Source organism: Thamnophis elegans, chromosome 1 (assembly GCF_009769535.1).
Source record: "Thamnophis elegans isolate rThaEle1 chromosome 1, rThaEle1.pri, whole genome shotgun sequence".
NCBI classification, from domain to species: domain Eukaryota; kingdom Metazoa; phylum Chordata; class Lepidosauria; order Squamata; family Colubridae; genus Thamnophis; species Thamnophis elegans.
Window position 1 is genome coordinate 115,304,216 of NC_045541.1, and position 19,600 is coordinate 115,323,815.

A 19,600-nucleotide genomic window follows, 5' to 3' on the forward strand; every position below is an offset into this window, starting at 1 on the left:
GACTAAATTATCAACCCGAAAAACATAATAGGAGGAGTCACTCCCACGCGGAAGAACGAAGACCAGGCTCGTCCCAAAACACTAAATCGGCAGTTCCACCAGTGCGACCTGCCTTGCTCCAAGAAGTGCCGAGGCGCGAATTAATTTTTCCTGGGAGTCGCAGTCCCAACAGGTGTGGGGTCGTTTACGAGCAAAATGTTACGGGGCTGCTTGAGTCACTGCTGGCGAAGGACTTCCATTGTGACCTTCGGTGGTTTGCGGAACCGGCGGGCGCGCTTTTCCACCTCTGCTCGTGTCATGGAGCCTCGCCTCAGCTTTTCTCCCGCCGACCACAGCCTCTTCGATCAGCCGCTGGCCATCTCGGTGGAAGGGCTCCGGCCCGAGCAGGAGATCGGGCTCCGTGCGTCGCTGGAAGATGAGAAAGGGGAGCGCTTCGAGTCGCACGCCTTCTACCGAGCAGACGGCGAAGGGAGGCTGGATCTGCAGCGCTCGCCGGCGCTTGAAGGCGGGACCTTCTCGGGTTTGGAGCCGATGGGGCTGCTGTGGTCGCTGCAGCCGCTAAAACCCCTCAGGCGCCTGGTGAAGCGCGACGTCGAGCGCCCCTTTCTCCTGGAGCTGGAGGTGTTAGAAAGGCTGGGAGCGACTTTGCCTGGTCGCGTCCTGGCCAAGGGCTCCCACGAGCGGAGATTCCTGGCCGACGGGGTGAAGAGACTCCCGGTGCGGGAAGGGAGCATCCGGGCCACTCTTTTCCAGCCTCCGGGTAAACAGCGGGGGATCTTCCTACAGAAATTACTCTATTAATAATACACTCACGTCCCGGAGGATCAGCCGCTAAGAGCGATTTATTTAATCCACTTTTTGGATTCTCACGGTCACGCTGAATTGAGCTACGGTACTATAACTAACCAGACAGGTTGAGGCTGTTTGGATTCAGTGCGTTGTTAGAACTCAGTTTGGTTAGTTGACGTTTACATATTTTTACCCAACGTTTACGCAGCACTACAGGTTGAATCAACCTGTAATGCGACCATATTTTAGCCTAGTATGTTATATGAACTCAGGGAATAAGATTGAATAAGGCGTAATTCCTTTTATTTATTTTTTTGTGCTTTCAAACCAGTCTTGGCTCCAAGTGACTGCCTGGACTAATCCCTTCAGCTTTTTGGACACAGTTTCTGGAAATTTGGCTTCCTGGGTTTAAGAGAGAGTGACTGGCCCAAAGTCACCCAGTTGGCTGTGTACCCAAGAGAGGCTTAGAAAATAAGAGTCCCCCAATACTCTGGTGCCTTCAGCCTCTACACCAGATTGGCTTTATAATTTCTGATATTAAAATCAATGGAATACAATACACCTTTACACTAGCTCTGGGATCTGCAATTTAGAATAGCCACGGCATGGTGCATAGCCACATATTGCTCAATATGTCCACATATTGTATTAATGGGTGGTTTAATAGAGTAGTGGTTTTTGTAACACGCTAAACCATAAATTCTGATTTTCAAACCACAGTGGCTACCTTTATGTGACAGAACAAGCTAAACAATTAAAACATGCTATCGCTTGGCCAGTTGTTTGAATCAAGCCATGTGCCCTTTTGTCCTTTGCGGCTTTTACACGCTTCTGATGGGCCGCTCATGCTTGTAGCCGAATGAGAAGAAAGGACACCGGACAAATCCTTCTTGTGATAAGCTTTTGGCCCCGAGCAATGCCCGGGAGGCTTTTTTATTAGTCCCAAACAAAGAAAAGGTGTATACAATATTACATCAACAGGCACATGACTAAATAGTCCAATAATAATAATGCGAGCGTGGCAAAAAGCTTCGTCTCTGGGCAAAAGAGGGGGTGAGTGAAGAGGGGGGCTGCTTCTTCCCTGGGCAGGAGAAGTGAGATAAGGAATAGGGAGGGGGGAAAGTGAGCAGCTCGCATTCCTGCCTTTGAAATGCTAACTGCTAGATAGATGCTGGTACAGAAAGGCACACTAATTAATAGAGAGACTTACGTATTGCTAACAAGAATGTTTTTGTTAGCATCCATCTCTGGGCCTGTGTTTTCCAGACAGCCTTAGCCGTCCTATACACAGAAGTGGCAATGGATCTCAACATCTCCTCATTTTTGTTTTAAAATGAGAAGGAGGAAAGCAAACATATCAAAATGCAGATTCTTCATCATCACTGGTTATAGCAAACACCTTTACAAACAAATTGTTGTCCAACTCATGGTTGTCCTCAGCGTCCAGAAGGGACGTTTCGTGGATAAGCACGTTCTTCCTAGCTGAGGAAAAAAGGCCTTTGAATAGCTGAAAGAGGGAGGGTAGGCATTGAATGCAGCAGCAAAGTGACACCAGCACTACTATAATACATACAATGGAGGAAAAAATGCTTCTTAACCAGGAGCCATCCGGTAGCCAGGACCACAGACCATCCCACCAGGCTGGCAGGACGTCTTCTCGAATCTGGGAAGCCAACTCCTTTAAGGAACTGATCTGATGCTTAACCAATTGAGAGGTGTCTGACAGGTTAAAACAACACATGTTTTTGACAGATTCACAGCCTAGATGATGTACCAGTAACAGAAAATCAATGGCAGCACGGTTGTCTAAGACAGCATGTCTGATCTCTGCCTGTTCCATATTCAAGGCAGCTATGGCTGCAGATGTGATGTTTATAGTTTTTGCAAGGGAACAGGCAATGCGATGGGCTGTCCTGTGGTTATGCATTGCTAATGCTGGAACACCAACTATAGAGGTAGCAAGGGAAAGATATTCAGCCTCGTTAAAAAGATTAATTGAGCTGTCACATGTTTCATCAAGGACTACCGACCTCTGTGGTCGTGAAGTGAGGTCCTGTTTGGTTGGTAGAACCGCAGTGAGGCGACTCAGACAGCAACGTGTATCTGATAGATTAGCAGGTATGTAATTAAAAGTTTTTTGACCACATGTGAAAAACCAACCAGCAGGAAGCAGAACGTGAGCCCAGTTGTAGGAAATGTTCTCGTAGGTGGAACAGTTGGCAGGAAAGATTCCCGTGGGCATACAGGATTGTGTGAGAGAAGCAGTACAATTTTGAATGCGTGCACATGTAACGTTGGGTCCACTAGCTACAAAGGGTGTGGTGAGAGACATGGCATCAGCTGGGAGCCGTCTTGTGAAAGGGCCCCACATCATAGAGTCACCGTAATTAACTTCCTTTCTTTTTTTAAACATTGCTAGCTGGGTGTCTTTTAAAATAACAGAAAGAGGTGTGCAAACTGGTATTAAACAATTCCCTAATAACATGTTCAGGTCCACAGCTTCGCTTAGGCAAAAATTGGATACGTTTGCCTGTTCTGCCAAACGCATCCACAGGTTGTATGTCATTCGAGTGTGCAGATCGTGAGAAGCAGCTGACCTTTTCACCCTGTGTGTGAGAGATCTAGTAGGCACATGTAATGGTTCCTGTAACTTGTAAGAGGCACGATGGGAAATTTCACAGCGTATTAAAAATGCAAGCAATACTAAAACTATGCCACACAGTGAAAAAATAACATAATGATATGAGAAAGTTCTAAAACTAAAAGGTTTCATACTCTCCTGCCACCGCGACAGGGGATAACCTGGAGGTCTTCTTCGAAATAAGGGACATCCTTCTGGTGGCGAATACGGTGGAGGGTGTCCTTCCCCGTTTTCCTGGTCGGGGCAGGAAACAGCCTCTGTGGTCTCATATGGTGGAGGGTGTCCAGGCCTGTTTTCCAGGTCAGGCCAGGAGGCAACCTCCACAAGCTGTACCTCATTTGGGGACTGACGGACGATCGCCATCCCTGGAAGTGTGTGGTGGTGATTTAGGAAGAAAAGGTCTTACGTGTCTTCCTGGCACCCAGAGCACCTTGTCTTTTAGCTGGATGGCAGCATAGCCCCGTCCCCAAGTGATCAGGTCAGCAGGTCCTCGCCACGTCAGGTCAGGCAGGCAGCAATAGTAGACAGGTGGACGGGGGGTGTCTGCAGTAGGTGGAGCTGCAAAATGACGAGTCGCTGCTGAGGATGGTGGGCTGCCGGTAAGATTTAAAAAATTCAGGGTATAAAGGCAGAGGTTAAGCGTGTCTTGCACTGCTGGGAGGCCAGGGGGCATTTTTCCCCTATTGCCAATATATCTGTCCAGGGCATGTTTTAATGTCTGGTTGGCGCGCTCAGCCAACGCCTGACCCTGGCTGTTATAAGGAATGCCAAATTTATGTACAATGCCCCATTGGTTACAAAAGGCAGCGAAGGCTGCACTTGTGTAAGCAGGGCCATTGTCTGTTTTTAATTCTTTTGGGTGTCCCAGCGATGCAAAGGTCCGAATACAATGATTAATAACATGTTTGGTGGCTTCGCCCCTTTGGGGGGATGCCATAATGTAGCCTGAATGCTGGCTACAAGAAGGGCACTGCTGAATAATAGCAGAAGCCTCATTTGCAGTAATGCCAAATTGTTTCATGAGCGCTTTCTTGTTCTGATGAAAGTAAGAATGACTCTCCCATGGCGTGGGAGCTGTCAAGGTTAAAAGAGAAGAAGAGTTGGCAGCAGCCGCTGCTGCAGTGTCGGCCACATCATTGCCTTCCTGGAGAGGCCCAGGGAAGGGCTGATGGCTTCGAATGTGGGAAACATGAAAAAAGTGGGTGCGGGCAGAAATTAACTTCTGCAAAGATAAAAAGAGCGAGAGTAATTGTGGTTCCAATGAGGGAGAAAGATAGGCCTCATAAATTGATTTCACAATCTGAGTTACATAGAGGCTATCCAAAATCAAGTTAAAGGGTGTATTTGGAAAAGTTGAAAAAGCCAAAATAGAGGCAGCAAGCTCCGCACGCTGTGCAGAAGTCTGCGGGGGGGGGGTGATTTTTGTGCACCACCGACCATTCTCCTGCCAGGCACAAGCACCATAGGTTTTGCTTCCGTCAGCAAAAATAGTCATGGCCTGAGGAAGCGGGAGGGGGGAATATGGAGTGTGCCATTGCAAGGGAACAGTTTTCAAAAGAGCCAATCTTGGGTCAGGGGGTGCATGGCAAGAAACAGTTTGCGATCATTTTCATGGAGTGGTATAGAAAAAAAGGCATCTTTTAAATCAATAATCATGAGATCCCACCCTTGGGGAATCAAATTTGGATTGGGAAGACTGCATTGCAATGCTCCCATGGGCTGGAGAATTTTATTAACAGCCCGCAAATCATGCAAAAAACGCCATTTACCAGATTTCTTTTTTATGACAAATACAGGGGTAATGTAAGGGCTGTGGGATATCTCTTTCCTCTTTCTCTCTTCTCTCTCTGTCTCTCTCATACTCTTTCTCTTTGTCTCTTTCAGTCTCTGTCACTCTTTTTTCTTTCTTCCTCTCTCCCACTCTTTTATCACTTTCTCTTCACTCTCTTTTCCATTCTTCAGTCACTTTCTCTGTTGCTCCCTCAAACACACACACACACAAACACACTCATGCATGCACAAAAGCATTTTTCTCCATTCCAATTCAGATCCTATAAATCAATTGCTCTTTGAAGCATCTGTGAAAAAGATTCAGGTGCTCAGGCATGAAAATATCATCAAAGCAACAGAAAAGAAATCAAAAGAGCCAGTAAGAAAAGGAATAGCAAGAACTCCTTGAGACATGAACTCACGATGAGGAAAGACTAAGAGAGGCATCGTAGGGGGTAATGGAATAGAAGTAGCCGGGATCACTGGAAGGAAATAGGAAGAACCAGGCATTGGAGCATCTATAGGTTCACTTGCCAAGAGATTGAAATAAGAAGGAAGATAAGAAGCAGCCTTTTTTGTGAGGCTGGCTTAGTTTCCCGACTGAGTCAGGTTGGAAAGCAGGCAGAAGCTTCCTCTAAAGGGATGTAATGCCGGGGAGCTTCAAAGGCTGAGGGTGACAAAGGCATGCATATAAGGGAAGAGAAAGCCTTGGATTCAAAGTGTGAATTTAGTGAAGAGGTTTCCAAATATGGCAGGGGGGGGTCCGGTCCCCCCATCATGGCCTTTTCATGAACTTTTAAGCATTCCATGATGATCTGCCAAGTGGAGAGTATTTTCGCTGGTGCCCTTGGGGGCTGGAGAAAATACTTCCCTAATTTTGCCCAAATGGCTGTTCGAATTGAGCCCTTGTCAGGATATGTGGGACAAATTTGATAAATGTACCTGAGAAAATTAGTAAGATCTTTTTTTGAAGGGATGGGGAGAAAGTTCCCATTGTTTTTTAAGATTAATATTGAGGATTTGGACAATTCTCTAAGTTCGAAAAGGTATGCAACCCGAGGCTTAGAGAATTCTGCCCTCATTACTCACGAATCTGGGAGGATGCTCCGTCTGCGACGGCCGGTCCTGATATGCAAGAGGCGTTCCTTCGCCGGTGAGCAAGAGGACTCCAAATTGGGACGGATGCAGCGACGTGTTTGATCAGCAATCACGTCGGGGTCACCAGTTGCGGCTTTTACACGCTTCTGATGGGCCGCTCATGCTTGTAGCCGAATGAGAAGAAAGGACACCGGACAAATCCTTCTTGTGATAAGCTTTTGGCCCCGAGCAATGCCCGGGAGGCTTTTTTATTAGTCCCAAACAAAGAAAAGGTGTATACAATATTACATCAACAGGCACATGACTAAATAGTCCAATAATAATAATGCGAGCGTGGCAAAAAGTTTCGTCTCTGGGCAAAAGAGGGGGTGAGTGAAGAGGGGGGCTGCTTCTTCCCTGGGCAGGAGAAGTGAGATAAGGAATAGGGAGGGGGGAAAGTGAGCAGCTCGCATTCCTGCCTTTGAAATGCTAACTGCTAGATAGATGCTGGTACAGAAAGGCACACTAATTAATAGAGAGACTTACGTATTGCTAACAAGAATGTTTTTGTTAGCATCCATCTCTGGGCCTGTGTTTTCCAGACAGCCTTAGCCGTCCTATACACAGAAGTGGCAATGGATCTCAACAGTCCTTTATCTTTGATGCAGGACTTTGTTTAAACTATGCTAAGTTCTTAAGAAATCTGTGATAACTAAAAACAATTGCTCTACTTTATATTTCTTGCAGGTAAAGGCCCTTTTCCAGGTATCATTCAGATACCTGGAATTGGAGAATGGATTCCAGAAAGTTCAGCATGTCTGTTGGCCAATCATGGCTTTGCCGTGTTAGCTTTGCCCTATTATGGATATGAAGATCTTCCTAAGGACATGACGGAATTGCATCTGGAGTACTTTGAAGAAGCTGTCAATTATATTCTAAAACATCCAGTGGTAGGTTGCTCTATTCTTGACCTTTGTAAAGAGGTTTAGCTGAGATCTCAGGTTTTTTAGCCACAGAAATGTATTCAGTCAGTTGGGGTCAGACTCAGCTCAGTTTTCCAGACAAGATGATTGTCAAAGGGGAAATTGGAGGGGGCAGTAATGTGTATACTACTATGTTATCCTAGATCAGGGGTGGGCAATTAATTTTCTCAAGGGGCCACAATGAGAAATTGGGAGTGTTGTGGAAGACCACCACACGCACATCCCCACCCTCCCCCCCACCTGCCATCCTGCCCCTCCCCCCACCATCGCCAATTAGGACAGTAAAAGGATGGCCCCTGGGCTGTAAAAAGCGTGGCACGTCAAAACCGCGGTCCACTAAAGCGCGCCCGATTAAAGTGCATACGTGATGTCATCAGCAGCGCGACAAATACGACCACAGAGAAAAAAGGGTGCTTTAAAAAGCGCTTTTAAAGCAAGCCGATTCACATAAAGGTAAGGGTTAGGTTTAGGGTTAGGGTTAGGGTTAGTTTTAGAGTTAGGGTTAGGTTTAGGGTTAGTGTTAGGTTTAGCATTAGGTTAAGGGTTAGGTTTAGGGTTAGGTTTAGGGTTAGGTTAAGGGTTAGGCTTAGGCTTAGGTTTAGGGTTAAGTTTGGGGGGGTTAGGTTTAGATTTACGCGTTAATTTTAAGTTTACCGCTCACAGCGTGCTGTTTTCGTCGCGCTGTGATGATGTCATGTACGCGCTTTCGTCGAGCGCGCTTTAGTCTACCGCGGTTTTGTGGTGGAACCGTAAAAAGACCAGGTCTGTCCTAGATAATTCAGTAAATAAAGGCATTTACAAGAAGTCCTTGTTAGAGACTGATACCTTTAGCGACCATTTGCAATTACTATAATGGAAAAGTAATTAATTCCTGGCATTTATGACCTTTGCAGTTCTATAAAGCAAAGGAAAAATGAAGTAAGATCATAAGACAACTGTGGTTTCACTTAGCAATCATTTTGCATCAAAACTATCCGTAATCAGTTGAAAAGAAAAATCATGATTAGCAGCAAAATCTATCCCTACATTAGCTCAGCATGTTGCTTAACATGTAAGTTGCTTCAACTAGTGTTATCAGTTAAAGGTTTCCTATATTTTGTAAACCTAGAACTATAGTTATTCTGGGAAATTAACTAAATTCAAATGTTGCTGTATTGTTTGAGCTTGCTGAACATTTTCTGCTTTTTCAGGAACATTTGTTTCAGGAACATTTTATTCCTGAAATAGATCATGGAAAGTTTAAGGATCTTAACAACTCATTCCTTTCCATTTGGGGCAGCCAAAGGTATGCAAAAGTAACTGAAGCGTGAAAGCTTTAGGCCAGGGTTGCCAAACTCGATTTCATTGAGATTCGCATAAGGGTTGTGTTTCACCTCAGGAGGCTGAGGTGGGTGTGGCCAGCTTGACATCACTTGTGTCAGGGGGCGTGTGTGGTGGCCCAATCACTCTGCCAGTGAAAATGGACTCCTGACCTCCATTTTCAGCTGGGACGGCTTTCTGCAACCCTCTGCCAGCTGGCAGAGGCACTGCAAGCTGGTCCTTCAGTATTTCCAGGGCAGTCCTGTGGGCCAGATCTAAGCACCCTCGGCCAGATTCGGCCCGCAGGCCTTGAGTTTGACACCCCTGCTTTAGGCAATTACTGTAACAGAAAGTGAAATAGCATGGATAATTTTCTTACAGGCTGTGTCTGCATAACACATCCTCTGGTTTGCTTAAGGGGTGGCTGACCGATTAAACCATAATATGCTGTGTTTAACAAGATTCATCTGGTTATTCATTTAGGGTTGCTGTATGAACATAGCCGTAGGATCCCATGCAGTAGAAACATTGTTAGCAGTGTGAATCTGATTTTCCTTTTCTTTCTTTCTGTCTGTTTAGGTTAAAGGTCCAGGAATTGGCGTGTTGGGACCCTCCAAAGGGGGTGACATCTGTCTCTCCATGGCCTCATTTTTAAAAGGCATCACAGCAATAGTCACCGTTAATGGTTGTATAGCCAATGCTGCTGTTGCAGTACGCTACAAGGACATCACCATTCCACCTGTCGGCCTTAATATAAATCGAGCCAAAATTGTTCAGAATGGGATCTATGACATTATTGATGTCCTGAACAACCCATTAGAGGGCGCTGACCGCCAAAGCTTAATTCCATTGGAGAAAGCTGAGGGACGCTTTCTTTTTATTGTGGGCATGGATGATCATCATTGGAAGAGTGAATTTTTTGCCAATGAAGCTGCCAAACATTTACAAACTCATGGAAAAGATAAACCTGGAATAATTTGCTATCCTGAAGCAGGTCATTACATTGAACCTCCTTATACACCACTGTGCCCTGCTTCAGTCCACCTTTTTGTGGGCAAAACAGTGGTCTGGGGAGGGCAACCCAGAGCACATGCAGCAGCGCAGGTGGATGCTTGGAAGCAGATTCAAAACTTCTTTCATCAAATCCTCAATGGCAGCAAAACAAATTGTGAATGAATTAGTTATGAGCTGGGTTTCAGCATGTATGTTTGCTAAGCTAAATACTGGAGATTTGAGAATAATGCTGGGAATGGATATGAAATGGCAAGAAGAAAACTCATATGTGATGAATCCCATTTGAACACTCTTTATCTAGTTTTCAAATATTTCTGCATTCCATATTAAAATCCTGAAGACTAAGATCTGCATCCAGGCGAGAGCACCAGATGGTGGCCCTACAGTGTGATCTTGATTTATTGGTTTATTTAAATCTATAGGTTCAAAGTCCCAGCCACCTTCTCATTCCAAATGACAACTAAGTTCTTAAACAAATTGCATCAGACCTTCAGGAATAACCGGGAATAAACTTCCTTTGGAGTCCAACTGGGCTTGAATGAGGAATAGCATCAAGCACTGAGCCCTCATTCTCTGAGAGTGACCTGCCCTTGGACTCCGTGCCTGCCTGCACTTGTCAATGCGTTACAGGTAGTCCTCAATTTATGACCACAATTAAGACCAAAATTCCTGTTGCAAGACCGTTGTTAAGTGAGTAAGCCCAATTTTATAACTTTACATGCCACAATTAAGTGAATTACTGCAGTGAATAACATGCTTGATAAGTAAATCTGGCTTCTACATTGACTTTGCTTGTCAGAAAGTTGCAAAAGGGGATCACATGACCCCAGGAAACTGCAACCATCATAAATATGAACCAGTTTTCAAGCATCTGAATGTAAATCACATGATCATGAGAATGCTGCAACAATGAAGTTTGAAAAATGGTCATAAATCACTTTTGCAGTGCCTTTGTAACTTCAAATAGTCACTAAATGAACTGTTGTAAGTTGAGGATTACATGTATTCTGAAATGAAGCACTACTCTTTTTTTAAAAAAAAATTCTGCTTTTCTAGTTTAAGAAGCCCTAAAATCATCTCAGTCTTATTCACACCACATAACAACTCAGACAGGAAAGTAATAGCCTTCAGGTTTACGTACTCTACATCACAAAGGCACCAACTAAGATTACAATATTAGCAAGCATTTCTAAGATCCCTGTTCAAAGTATCATAAAATTGTTATTCATTTTTGAAATGTTAATGTTGTACAATGGTACTAATGTTTCCATTTTATCTATGGCAAATGGATGGATGGATGGATAAATAATAAAATAAAACAATAATTCCCTTCTCATCTTTATTGGTGGTATGCATTTTCCTCAGTCTTGAGTCCTCAACTGTAGGGCTACAATTGGAAGATTCTGCCCAGGATTTTAGCTTTTCCTAGCATGCACTCTTCTGGACAGAGAACTTCTTTTTTTATATTGAATATTTTTGGAAAAAAAACACAAACTTTTACAAATGTTCAGTTTCCACCCCCACCCTCCCCCCCAACCTCCCCAACCTTCCCCCTCTCCCCGACTTCCCAGAACCAATACAGGGTATAAATCTTTAACAAAGAGAATCTAAGATACAGTTAAAAAACCAAAAAAGATAGTTAACAACGTATTTCCATTGAACTCTAGCTCCTCCTTGCTGGACTAACTCTAGATAATTTATAATTCCTGATCTCTAATCATAAACTATCTGGAATTTCTTAGTCCCATATTTGTTTTGAGTATAGTCAATCCATCTTTTCCACTCCAGTTTATATCTCTCGTTTGAATGGTCCTTAAGATATGCAGATATTTTGGCCATCTCGGCTAGGTTTGTTACTTTCAATGTCCATTCTTGAATAGTAGGCAAATCTTCCTTCTTCCAGTATTGCATAGGGTGACCAGACGTCCCGCATTTGGCGGGACAGGCACGCCTTTTCATAAATTTTCCCGCGTCCTGCGCCGTTCTTAAAAAACACGCTTTATTTGGCGCTCGCAGCTCCCTCGCTCCCCCGCCCATCAGCTGCTAGCTCGCTGGGCTGGCTCATCATTCCATTTTATCCTACAAATTTAAGCCAGCCCAGCCTGCCACTCACTGATTGGATTGGCCTGGACTCCAGCCAATCAGTGAGCTGGCTGGACTCCGCTTAGCTGAGCACGCCTGCGTGAATCTCCATTTCATTTCATCTTTTGGGGTTGCAGCTGCGCTTACTCACTGGTGAGTAATCATGTTATGGATTGGTATCAGTGGGAATCGGGAGGCACTGGGGGGAGGAGACAGCCCTCCTCTCCTCCTCCCCCTTTGTGGAGTTCATTTCACCTCCTCGCGTCACAGCCAGCCCCTGTGCTGCGTCCCCATGGGCGGCAGAAATTCCGGAACCGAGTGGAAGTTCTCTGTGCGAGTGAAACAACCGCCGCCGCTCGCGCAGAAAACTTCCACTCGGTCACGGACTCACGGAGCTTCTGCTGGCGTGGTGGCGCCTGTGCTGCATGGTTCCCAGCGACCAAGCCGCGAGTCCGTGAGGCGTGGTCACGTCCCGCCGCCCTCCCCTGCGGCTCTCCTGCAGCGGCAGCCGTTTCAGTCACGCAGAGAACTTCCACTCACTTCCGGGGCTGCCGCCGCCTGGCACAATCCCCGGAACCAAGTGGAAGTTCTCTGCACGAGATGAAATGGGCGCCCGCCGCCTCGTTCTCCTGCCGCGGAATACGTTTCAGTCGTGCAGAGAACTTCCACTTGGTTCCGGGGCTGCCGCCGCCCAGCAAAAACCCCGGAACCGAATGGAAGTTCTTTGCGTGAGGTGAAACGGGCGCCCGCCGCCTCGCTCTCCTGCCGTGCCGTCTGTTTCAGTCGTGCAGAGAACTTCCACTTGGTTCTGGGGCTGCCGCCGCCCGGCAGAAGCCCCGGAACCGAGTGGAAGTTCTCTGCGCAAGGTGAAACGGGCGCCCGCCGCCTCGGTCTCCTGCCGCGGCGTCCATTTTAGTCGCGTAGATTGCCAAGAAGGTAAACTCCAGTGGCAGCCCATCCCGGGGACGTCCAGCGTTTGTTCCAATAACGAACAGGCCGAAGGACGCTCAGTCTGCAAATTAGTCTAGAAAGTCCTTCTTCGGCGCTTTTCCCTCCCAACTGCACCCCTCTCGCGTTCTTCAGCCCGCTGGACCAATGGGGGCCCAGGGTAGGTGGAGCCCGGCAAGCCTCCCGGGCCGAGAAATTGGAAGGAGTGAAGTTGTGAACGCTCCGAGGAGTGAAAGTATTTAGTTGTTTGCTGCCTGTTACGAAAGGTTTCCCGGTGCTCTGGCTTTGGGGAATGGTTTTTTTGCAGTGGAAAGTCGTGTCCGGGATTCCACCGGTTTGTCCTGCAAGTATTAGGCGCTGGGCTATCCCTCCTTGAGCTCGGCGGAGCTTGCTGTCAGGTTGATCAGTGTGATCAGCTCTGGAAAAAATCTTGTAAACGCGGGATATGTAAGAGCGAAATTGAGGCTCCGCAGATATAGGCTGCCGGTCCTGTCCGCAGACAAGCGGCTGAAAGGTGATTTAAAGCAACCTGTAACTTCAAGGCGCTTTGCTGAGAACTGTTGCACCATTTGAGAGAAGGAAAAAAAAATTTCTGGCTAAAAGCCGGATGGGGATCCCCGGCAATGTTCCCTCTAATTTTTTTTCAGTGTGGGCAGAAAAGTATAGTGTTTGAGCAGCACATTTTCATGCCTGAGCACCTGAATTTTTTTCACAGATGTCACCCAAGACCATTCTAGTTTAAACTTCCAGCTGCACTTTTTCTTCGTAACAACATTTACTCCAGCTTTACGTTTTGACATCAGCACTGACTAATGATGTACCTATAGGGTTAGGGTTTATCAATTATTACAATTATCTTTTCAAATTCATTTTGGATTAAATAAAAAAGAGCTTTGAAATGAATATATAAATGGCACTTAATACCACTAATATTAAAATAGTAAATGTTTGATATACTTCATTTTAATGAATTTCACTTGATATACTTCATTTTAATGAGTTAACATTCAATTGCAAAAGTTGTCTATACACTGTATGCTTCTGTGAATATATTATATGCAATTTGCTATTTTAAATGAGTAAAATTATTAAAATCACCATAATTAAAGTCTCATTCACATCTAAGAGTTTTCTTCCATCACTAATTTGTAAACTCAAGGATTTATTGCCTGCATGTTCAACAATGCTTGTTGATTGTTTAAAAATTTGTGGGAATTTGCTCCTTTCTGTACAGAGGGTTTCAGTAACCTACTACTGCAAAACTAATTTCTAAACTGCATACTACTTGCAAATATAAATAGATTGTTAAAATGGCTCTACCATAACCAAATAAGAGAAAAAAACACCTTCCTTTTGTTTATAAAGTAGTGATTTTAGTTTGCTCTATGGAAGTCACTATTTTAAACTGACAGATAGGAAGTTTAATTAGATTAAAAGCAAAAATATTCTCAATGACTTTGAAAATCCCAATGAGTTATCAAATATAGGTACTCCTTCGTTACAACGTGGGACTGGAATGTTTATTACTCAGCAATGTGGTCACAAAGCTGATGTCGTGTCATGATGACTCATGTGACCGGGCTCTCTCTCGCCTCTTTCCAACTCCGAGCCCGAGGGCATCAATCATGTTAGCCAAGGGATCTGCATTCTGCAAAGTTGGCTCTTTTAAGACTGGTGGTGGACTTCAACTTCCAGAATTTTGAGAGTTGAAGTCCACCAGTCTTAAAGCAGCCAACTTTGCAGACCCCTGTGTTAGCCCAAAGCCTGGCGCTGGGCTTTGCTCCCCCATTGGTGGAGCCCCGAGAAGCGAGGAGGGAGAAAAAGAGCTCAAAAGAGCTTACATTGTTGCTAAATGAGCCAGCCCAGGCAATAGCAAATTAGCCGATCTTGCAGGCAGGTCTGAGAGGGGGAGGGGGAGCAAAACTCCAGGCCTTTCTGACTCTTCTAATTCCCCGTGAAAACTGTTGTTGCCTCTGAAGCATTTGCTCCAGAGTTTTAAATCTTTAAGATCCCCCTCCCTCCTCCTTCCTTTTTTCTTTTCGATCTACACAGAATCACAGAGAATCCTGAAGTCGGGTGGGGCTGAGGAGGGAGAAAAAGAGCTCAAAAAAGCTACATTGTTGCTAAATGTAACCGGGGAGAGCCAGCCCAGGCAATAGCAAATTAGCCGATCTTGCAGGCAGGTCTGAGAGGGAGGGGGGAGCAAAACTCCAGGCAGGGCTCTCTGACTCTTCTAATTCCCCGTGAAAACTGTTGTTGCCTCTGAAGCATTTGCTCCAGAGTTTTAAATCTTTAAGATCCCTTTCCCGTTTTTCTTTTCAACCTACACTGATTAGAGAATCCTGAAGTCGGGCGGCAAAGTACTGCAGTAGAAAAGGTTTAGCTGGAGGAGGTTTTGATTGCGATCGCTCTGTAGTTCGTGTCCAGATACCTGCCCCACGTGCCTCTGCGCGGCAATTAGAAACTACTGCGCGGGGAATTGCAGCCATGTGCGCGGCTGTGCAGGCGCGCACCTTAGAGGGAACAGTGATCCCCGGGGAATTTCTTAAAGCTTTGCACGATGAGGTATGCTCTTCAGCGGAAGAGGCAGAGATTCCTGTGGGGATATTATTCCTATGAAATTATTATAAACCTTAGAACTTTTCCTTAAAAGACCAGGGAATTTCAAAATCTGATTTAGGAACTTTGCTTTTAGGAACTGTAGAATTTCCTTTTACAATGATTTAGCTCAGTTAAATATTGTCAAGTAAATTAAAAGCAAGTAACAGTTACCAAAACAAGGGATATTCATAGGCATCATCAACCTAATAATTCATCACTATTAACCCTGTTTTCCATGCATCCTGCAGATATAAATAATGCATTTACCATGTTTATGTGACCTAGATAAACAGGACCCACTGATCCCACTTAGGTTTTTTTTGTTTTGTTTTTTTACTATTTGCTGACCTCTGTCTCCCGCCCCCAGTATATATAATCCATTAGATTAGTACAACAAAACACAAATGCCAGTTTTGGAAAATGCATCCCCATATGTATGTGAAGGAAAGGAATGTGGATCACTCTTGTGAGATTATGCCTGGGGCAACAGAGATGTACAGTACAGTATAGTATGCTGTCTCTTAGGGTTTATTGAACATAGGAGAATAATATGAGAGGGATTTGATGTAAAATAAGCTCTTTTAATGAATTCAAAATCAACGCAGCAGACAAGACATGGGAGTGAATATAATACACACTTTAACATTTTTTTTTCTTTTAGCCATCAAATACTGCAGCAAGTGTGTCAGTAATAATAGCAAGACAGGCATAGGATTTTCCAGCCAGGTTAATTTTACTTTTTTATGGTTTTGATGTTGTATTTAATTTTATCTGTATTAGAAACTTATGAAGGCTGTGCAACATTTTGAGGTGATATAGAGTATGTAAAGGCATGAATACAGTAGAACCTCTGGTCACAACCATAATTCGTTCCATAACTTTGGTCGCAAACTGATTTGGTCATGAATCAAACCTAATTTTGGAAATTTGGCGCTTACAAAAAAAATGGTGCAGAAGGGGAAATCAGCAGCGGGGGGGGGGGGAGGAGAATGTGAATATTTTGTTCAGAAGCGTTCGTGACCAGAGGTTCTACTGTATAACATCTTCACTTAAGACTTAAGATTCACTTAAGATATAACATCTTCACTTAAGATTCACTTAAGAACTGTGGCAAGAAAGGTGGTATAGTGACCAAAGTTACAATGGCATTGAAAAAAGTGACTGATGACCATTTTTCACACTTGGCGACCATTTTCACACTTAGCGACTGTTGCAGCATCCTCATGGTGACGTGATCAAAATTTTGATGTTTGGCAACAGTTACAATTTATATTTGTAAATTGTAGTTATGCTGAAATTAAAAAAAACATTACAATACTATTTTTGCATTGTATGAACATTTTTGTTGCTCCGTACAAAATTTTTAATCAAGCCCCCACCCCACCCCCATCCCGGTCAAAGATGTCCCTCTTTACCAATCTGAAAATCTGGTCACCTTAGTATTGCGCCACCAACAATCTAGCTGCAGTTATTAAATGCAATATCAGATTAGTCTCTACAACTGAACAATCAGTAATTATGCCTAACAAAAATAACTGAGGGGTAAACTTTATCCTTTTTTAAAGAACATTTTGCATAATCCACCATATTTTTATCCAAAATGCTTTAACCTTTTTGCAAGTCCACCATATATGAAAATATGTAGCGTCCATACAATCACATCTCCAGCATTTAGGTTGTAAGTTCAGATACATAGAAGCCATTTTTTAAGGATCTATATGCCATCTATAAAACATCTTATAACAATTTTCTCTCAAGTTTTGGGCCTGTGTAAATTTTACATTTCTCACCCAAATCTTTTCCCATGTAGCCAACATTATTGGTTCTTCAAAATTTTGAGCTCATTTAATCATACAGTCTTTAACTAGTTCTGTTTCCAAGTCAATTTCTATTAATACATTATACAATCTCTTTATATACATTGGACTTTGATCTCTAATTTGTTTAAGTAAATTATCCTCGACTTGCATAAAGCCAATTTTTTTTATCTATTTTCCATCTAGCCTGTAACTGCCCATACTGAAACCATGTTTGAATTACCTTTTCCTTTTTTAGTACATCCAAGGGTTTCATTTGTAGCACACCTCTTTCTGCAGTAAGAAGCTGTCTGTAAGTAATTACATCCTGTTTTTGTACTATGTTCATATTTTCTATTGCATGTCTGGGAATAGCCCACATAGATATCTTATCCTTTGTATTGATATTTTTTCCAAACCCGCAGTAGAGCATTCCTTAAAATATGACTTTTAAAATTCTTGTCCACCTTTTTGTTATATAGCAGATAAGCATGCCAACCATATACCAAATCATACCCTTCAATATTAAGTATTCTATCATCTGTTATGTTAATCCAGTCACTAATTATAAATAGAACTACAGCATCATAATATAGTTTTAAATTGGGTAATTTCAAGCCTCCTCTTTCACACACATCTTGCATTATTTTTAGTTTTACTCTCAGCTTCTTCCCTGCCCATACAAATTTATTAATACCCTTCTGCCATTCTAGCAGGCTTGCATCTTTTTTTTTTATTAATTTTTTTTAATTTTTAATTTAAAACAAATACAACATCTTTACATGCTATAGAAAGTGTATCAGTTGGTTACAAAAAGACTTTTATGCATCTCTTCCACAGTCAACAAACATAATTCATGTTAATTCGAGCATTTTAACTCAAATATTCATACATATCACCATCATCATATATCCATTTTCATTTGACTATAATTATTATTAAAAAAGGAATAATAATAATAATAATAATAATAATAATAATAATAATAATTTTTGTTTCTTAAACAATACATGCCCACACCAGTGGGAAAAGAAAAAATCAAAAGAGAAACCAAAAAAAAAAAAAAAAAGAAAAAAGAAAAAAGAAAAAAAGAAAGGAACACAGGTATATATTATAAAAAAAAAGTATATCAGCTGGTTACAACATGTTTTGGTGCATCTCTTCCATTAATTCATATTAATTCAAATATCTTAACTCAAATGTTTACCATATTAACATCATTATATCTCCACTTTTAGTTGACTACAGTTATTTAAATATCCTTCATCCTTAAATATGCCAAAGATTTAATCCATAACCACATGCTGACATTTCATTTACTTGTTTGTAAAATCCTCTATTAACATCAAATCCTCATATCCTGTTTTAGCTGAACATCCATAATATTTAATACCAAAAATTCCATCTTCCATACAGTATAGTTTATTATCATTCTCCCTTTTTTATGTAATTATATCGTATATTGTAACATTTTCCCCATATTAGTTAACATTTAACTGTGTATATTTTATTCTATTTTTTAATAGTGATAATTATTGTAATTAATAACCTTTGTATATGGTCCAAAATTATTTCCAACCTTCCCTTCTCATATCCAATCATTATTTATCATATCAACTCCACATTATATACATTACTATCAATATCAATTATTATTCAGCTATGTCTATTACAAATAAGAGTAATTAGATTTAGCTAATTTTAAATTGTATTCTTCCATCTATCAGCCTATGTCTCTCCACTAACAAAACCTCCTTAGTCCTATTACCATTCGCGGATCAGGTTTACCAAATGTTTTTATAAGCAAGTCCAAACAGGAGTATCTTCGCACCTTTTTGCTCATGATGCCTCTAATGTAATAATAACGTTGTCCTAGGCTTGTTAAACTTTTCAGTTTGTCTTTAATTCTCAAGGGTGATATCGAAAATTCTGCAAATGATGTTTCATAAAATATAGATTCTTTAATGCTTCTCATTCCTCCTGCACTCTGTCTTTTGAAATAAATCTTCTGTATGGCTGCCCCCCTTTCAAGCGTTGTATCTCTTTCTCCCTCCGAAGTAAACCAGACGCCCGGCGTGTCAGCAAGTTGAAAGACTTCATTTCTGACATTCTTCATTTGTATTTCAGGAACATTCAAACATTCAACGTTCTCACTTTTTTCTTCATATTTTAATGTTAAAAAATCCAGTTTTTTTTCAAATCTTTCATGAGTCAAACAACTTTTGAAATGCAGAGAAAATCATTTGAAAGGAATCATTTGAAGCAGGTATAGACGCCATGTTGTGACACAGCTAGAAGCTTTAATATATTTGCAAGTAAGAACACGAAGGGAGCTATGCGATCTTATCTGATCTTAGACCAACACAGCCAAGCAATAAAAGTGTCAAGTTGTGAAAAGCCAAGTTGTAGTAAATTGGTTTACAGCCCACTTAAGAAGAGTCAGAGGGAATATTGGAGTAATCGTTCCTTTATCAACGTAAATATCATTAAAAAACATTTAAGAAATAGGGTAACCACCGGCCATAAATCCATTTTAAAAAAACCAATTCGCCGCTAGATTTTTCTGTTCTTTGGTTTCAAGCTTAAATGCTTTAAATTTT

The 19,600-nt window shown here is 42.5% G+C and overlaps 1 protein-coding gene across 1 annotated transcript; it reads left to right on the forward strand.

Annotated features, from left to right (window-relative positions):
* Nucleotides 1–119: 119 nt before the first annotated feature.
* Nucleotides 120–9,735, forward strand: LOC116505879 (acyl-coenzyme A thioesterase 1-like). The gene is made up of 3 exons (XM_032213348.1): nt 120–760; nt 7,025–7,227; nt 9,139–9,735. Exons 1-3 carry the CDS (start codon nt 196–198, stop codon nt 9,733–9,735), a joined length of 1,365 nt encoding a protein of 454 aa, XP_032069239.1. The 5' UTR covers nt 120–195.
* The last annotated feature ends 9,865 nt before the right edge of the window (nt 9,736–19,600 follow it).

Excerpts from the sequence above, each read along its gene's own strand:
- LOC116505879 (XM_032213348.1), top strand. The coding sequence starts at position 196 with ATGTTACGGGGCTGCTTGAGTCACTGCTGGCGAAGGACTTCCATTGTG. Across the intron at positions 761-7,024 it reads CACTCTTTTCCAGCCTCCGG|GTAAAGGCCCTTTTCCAGGT; the intron begins GTAAACAGCGGG and ends TATTTCTTGCAG. Across the intron at positions 7,228-9,138 it reads ATATTCTAAAACATCCAGTG|GTTAAAGGTCCAGGAATTGG; the intron begins GTAGGTTGCTCT and ends CTGTCTGTTTAG.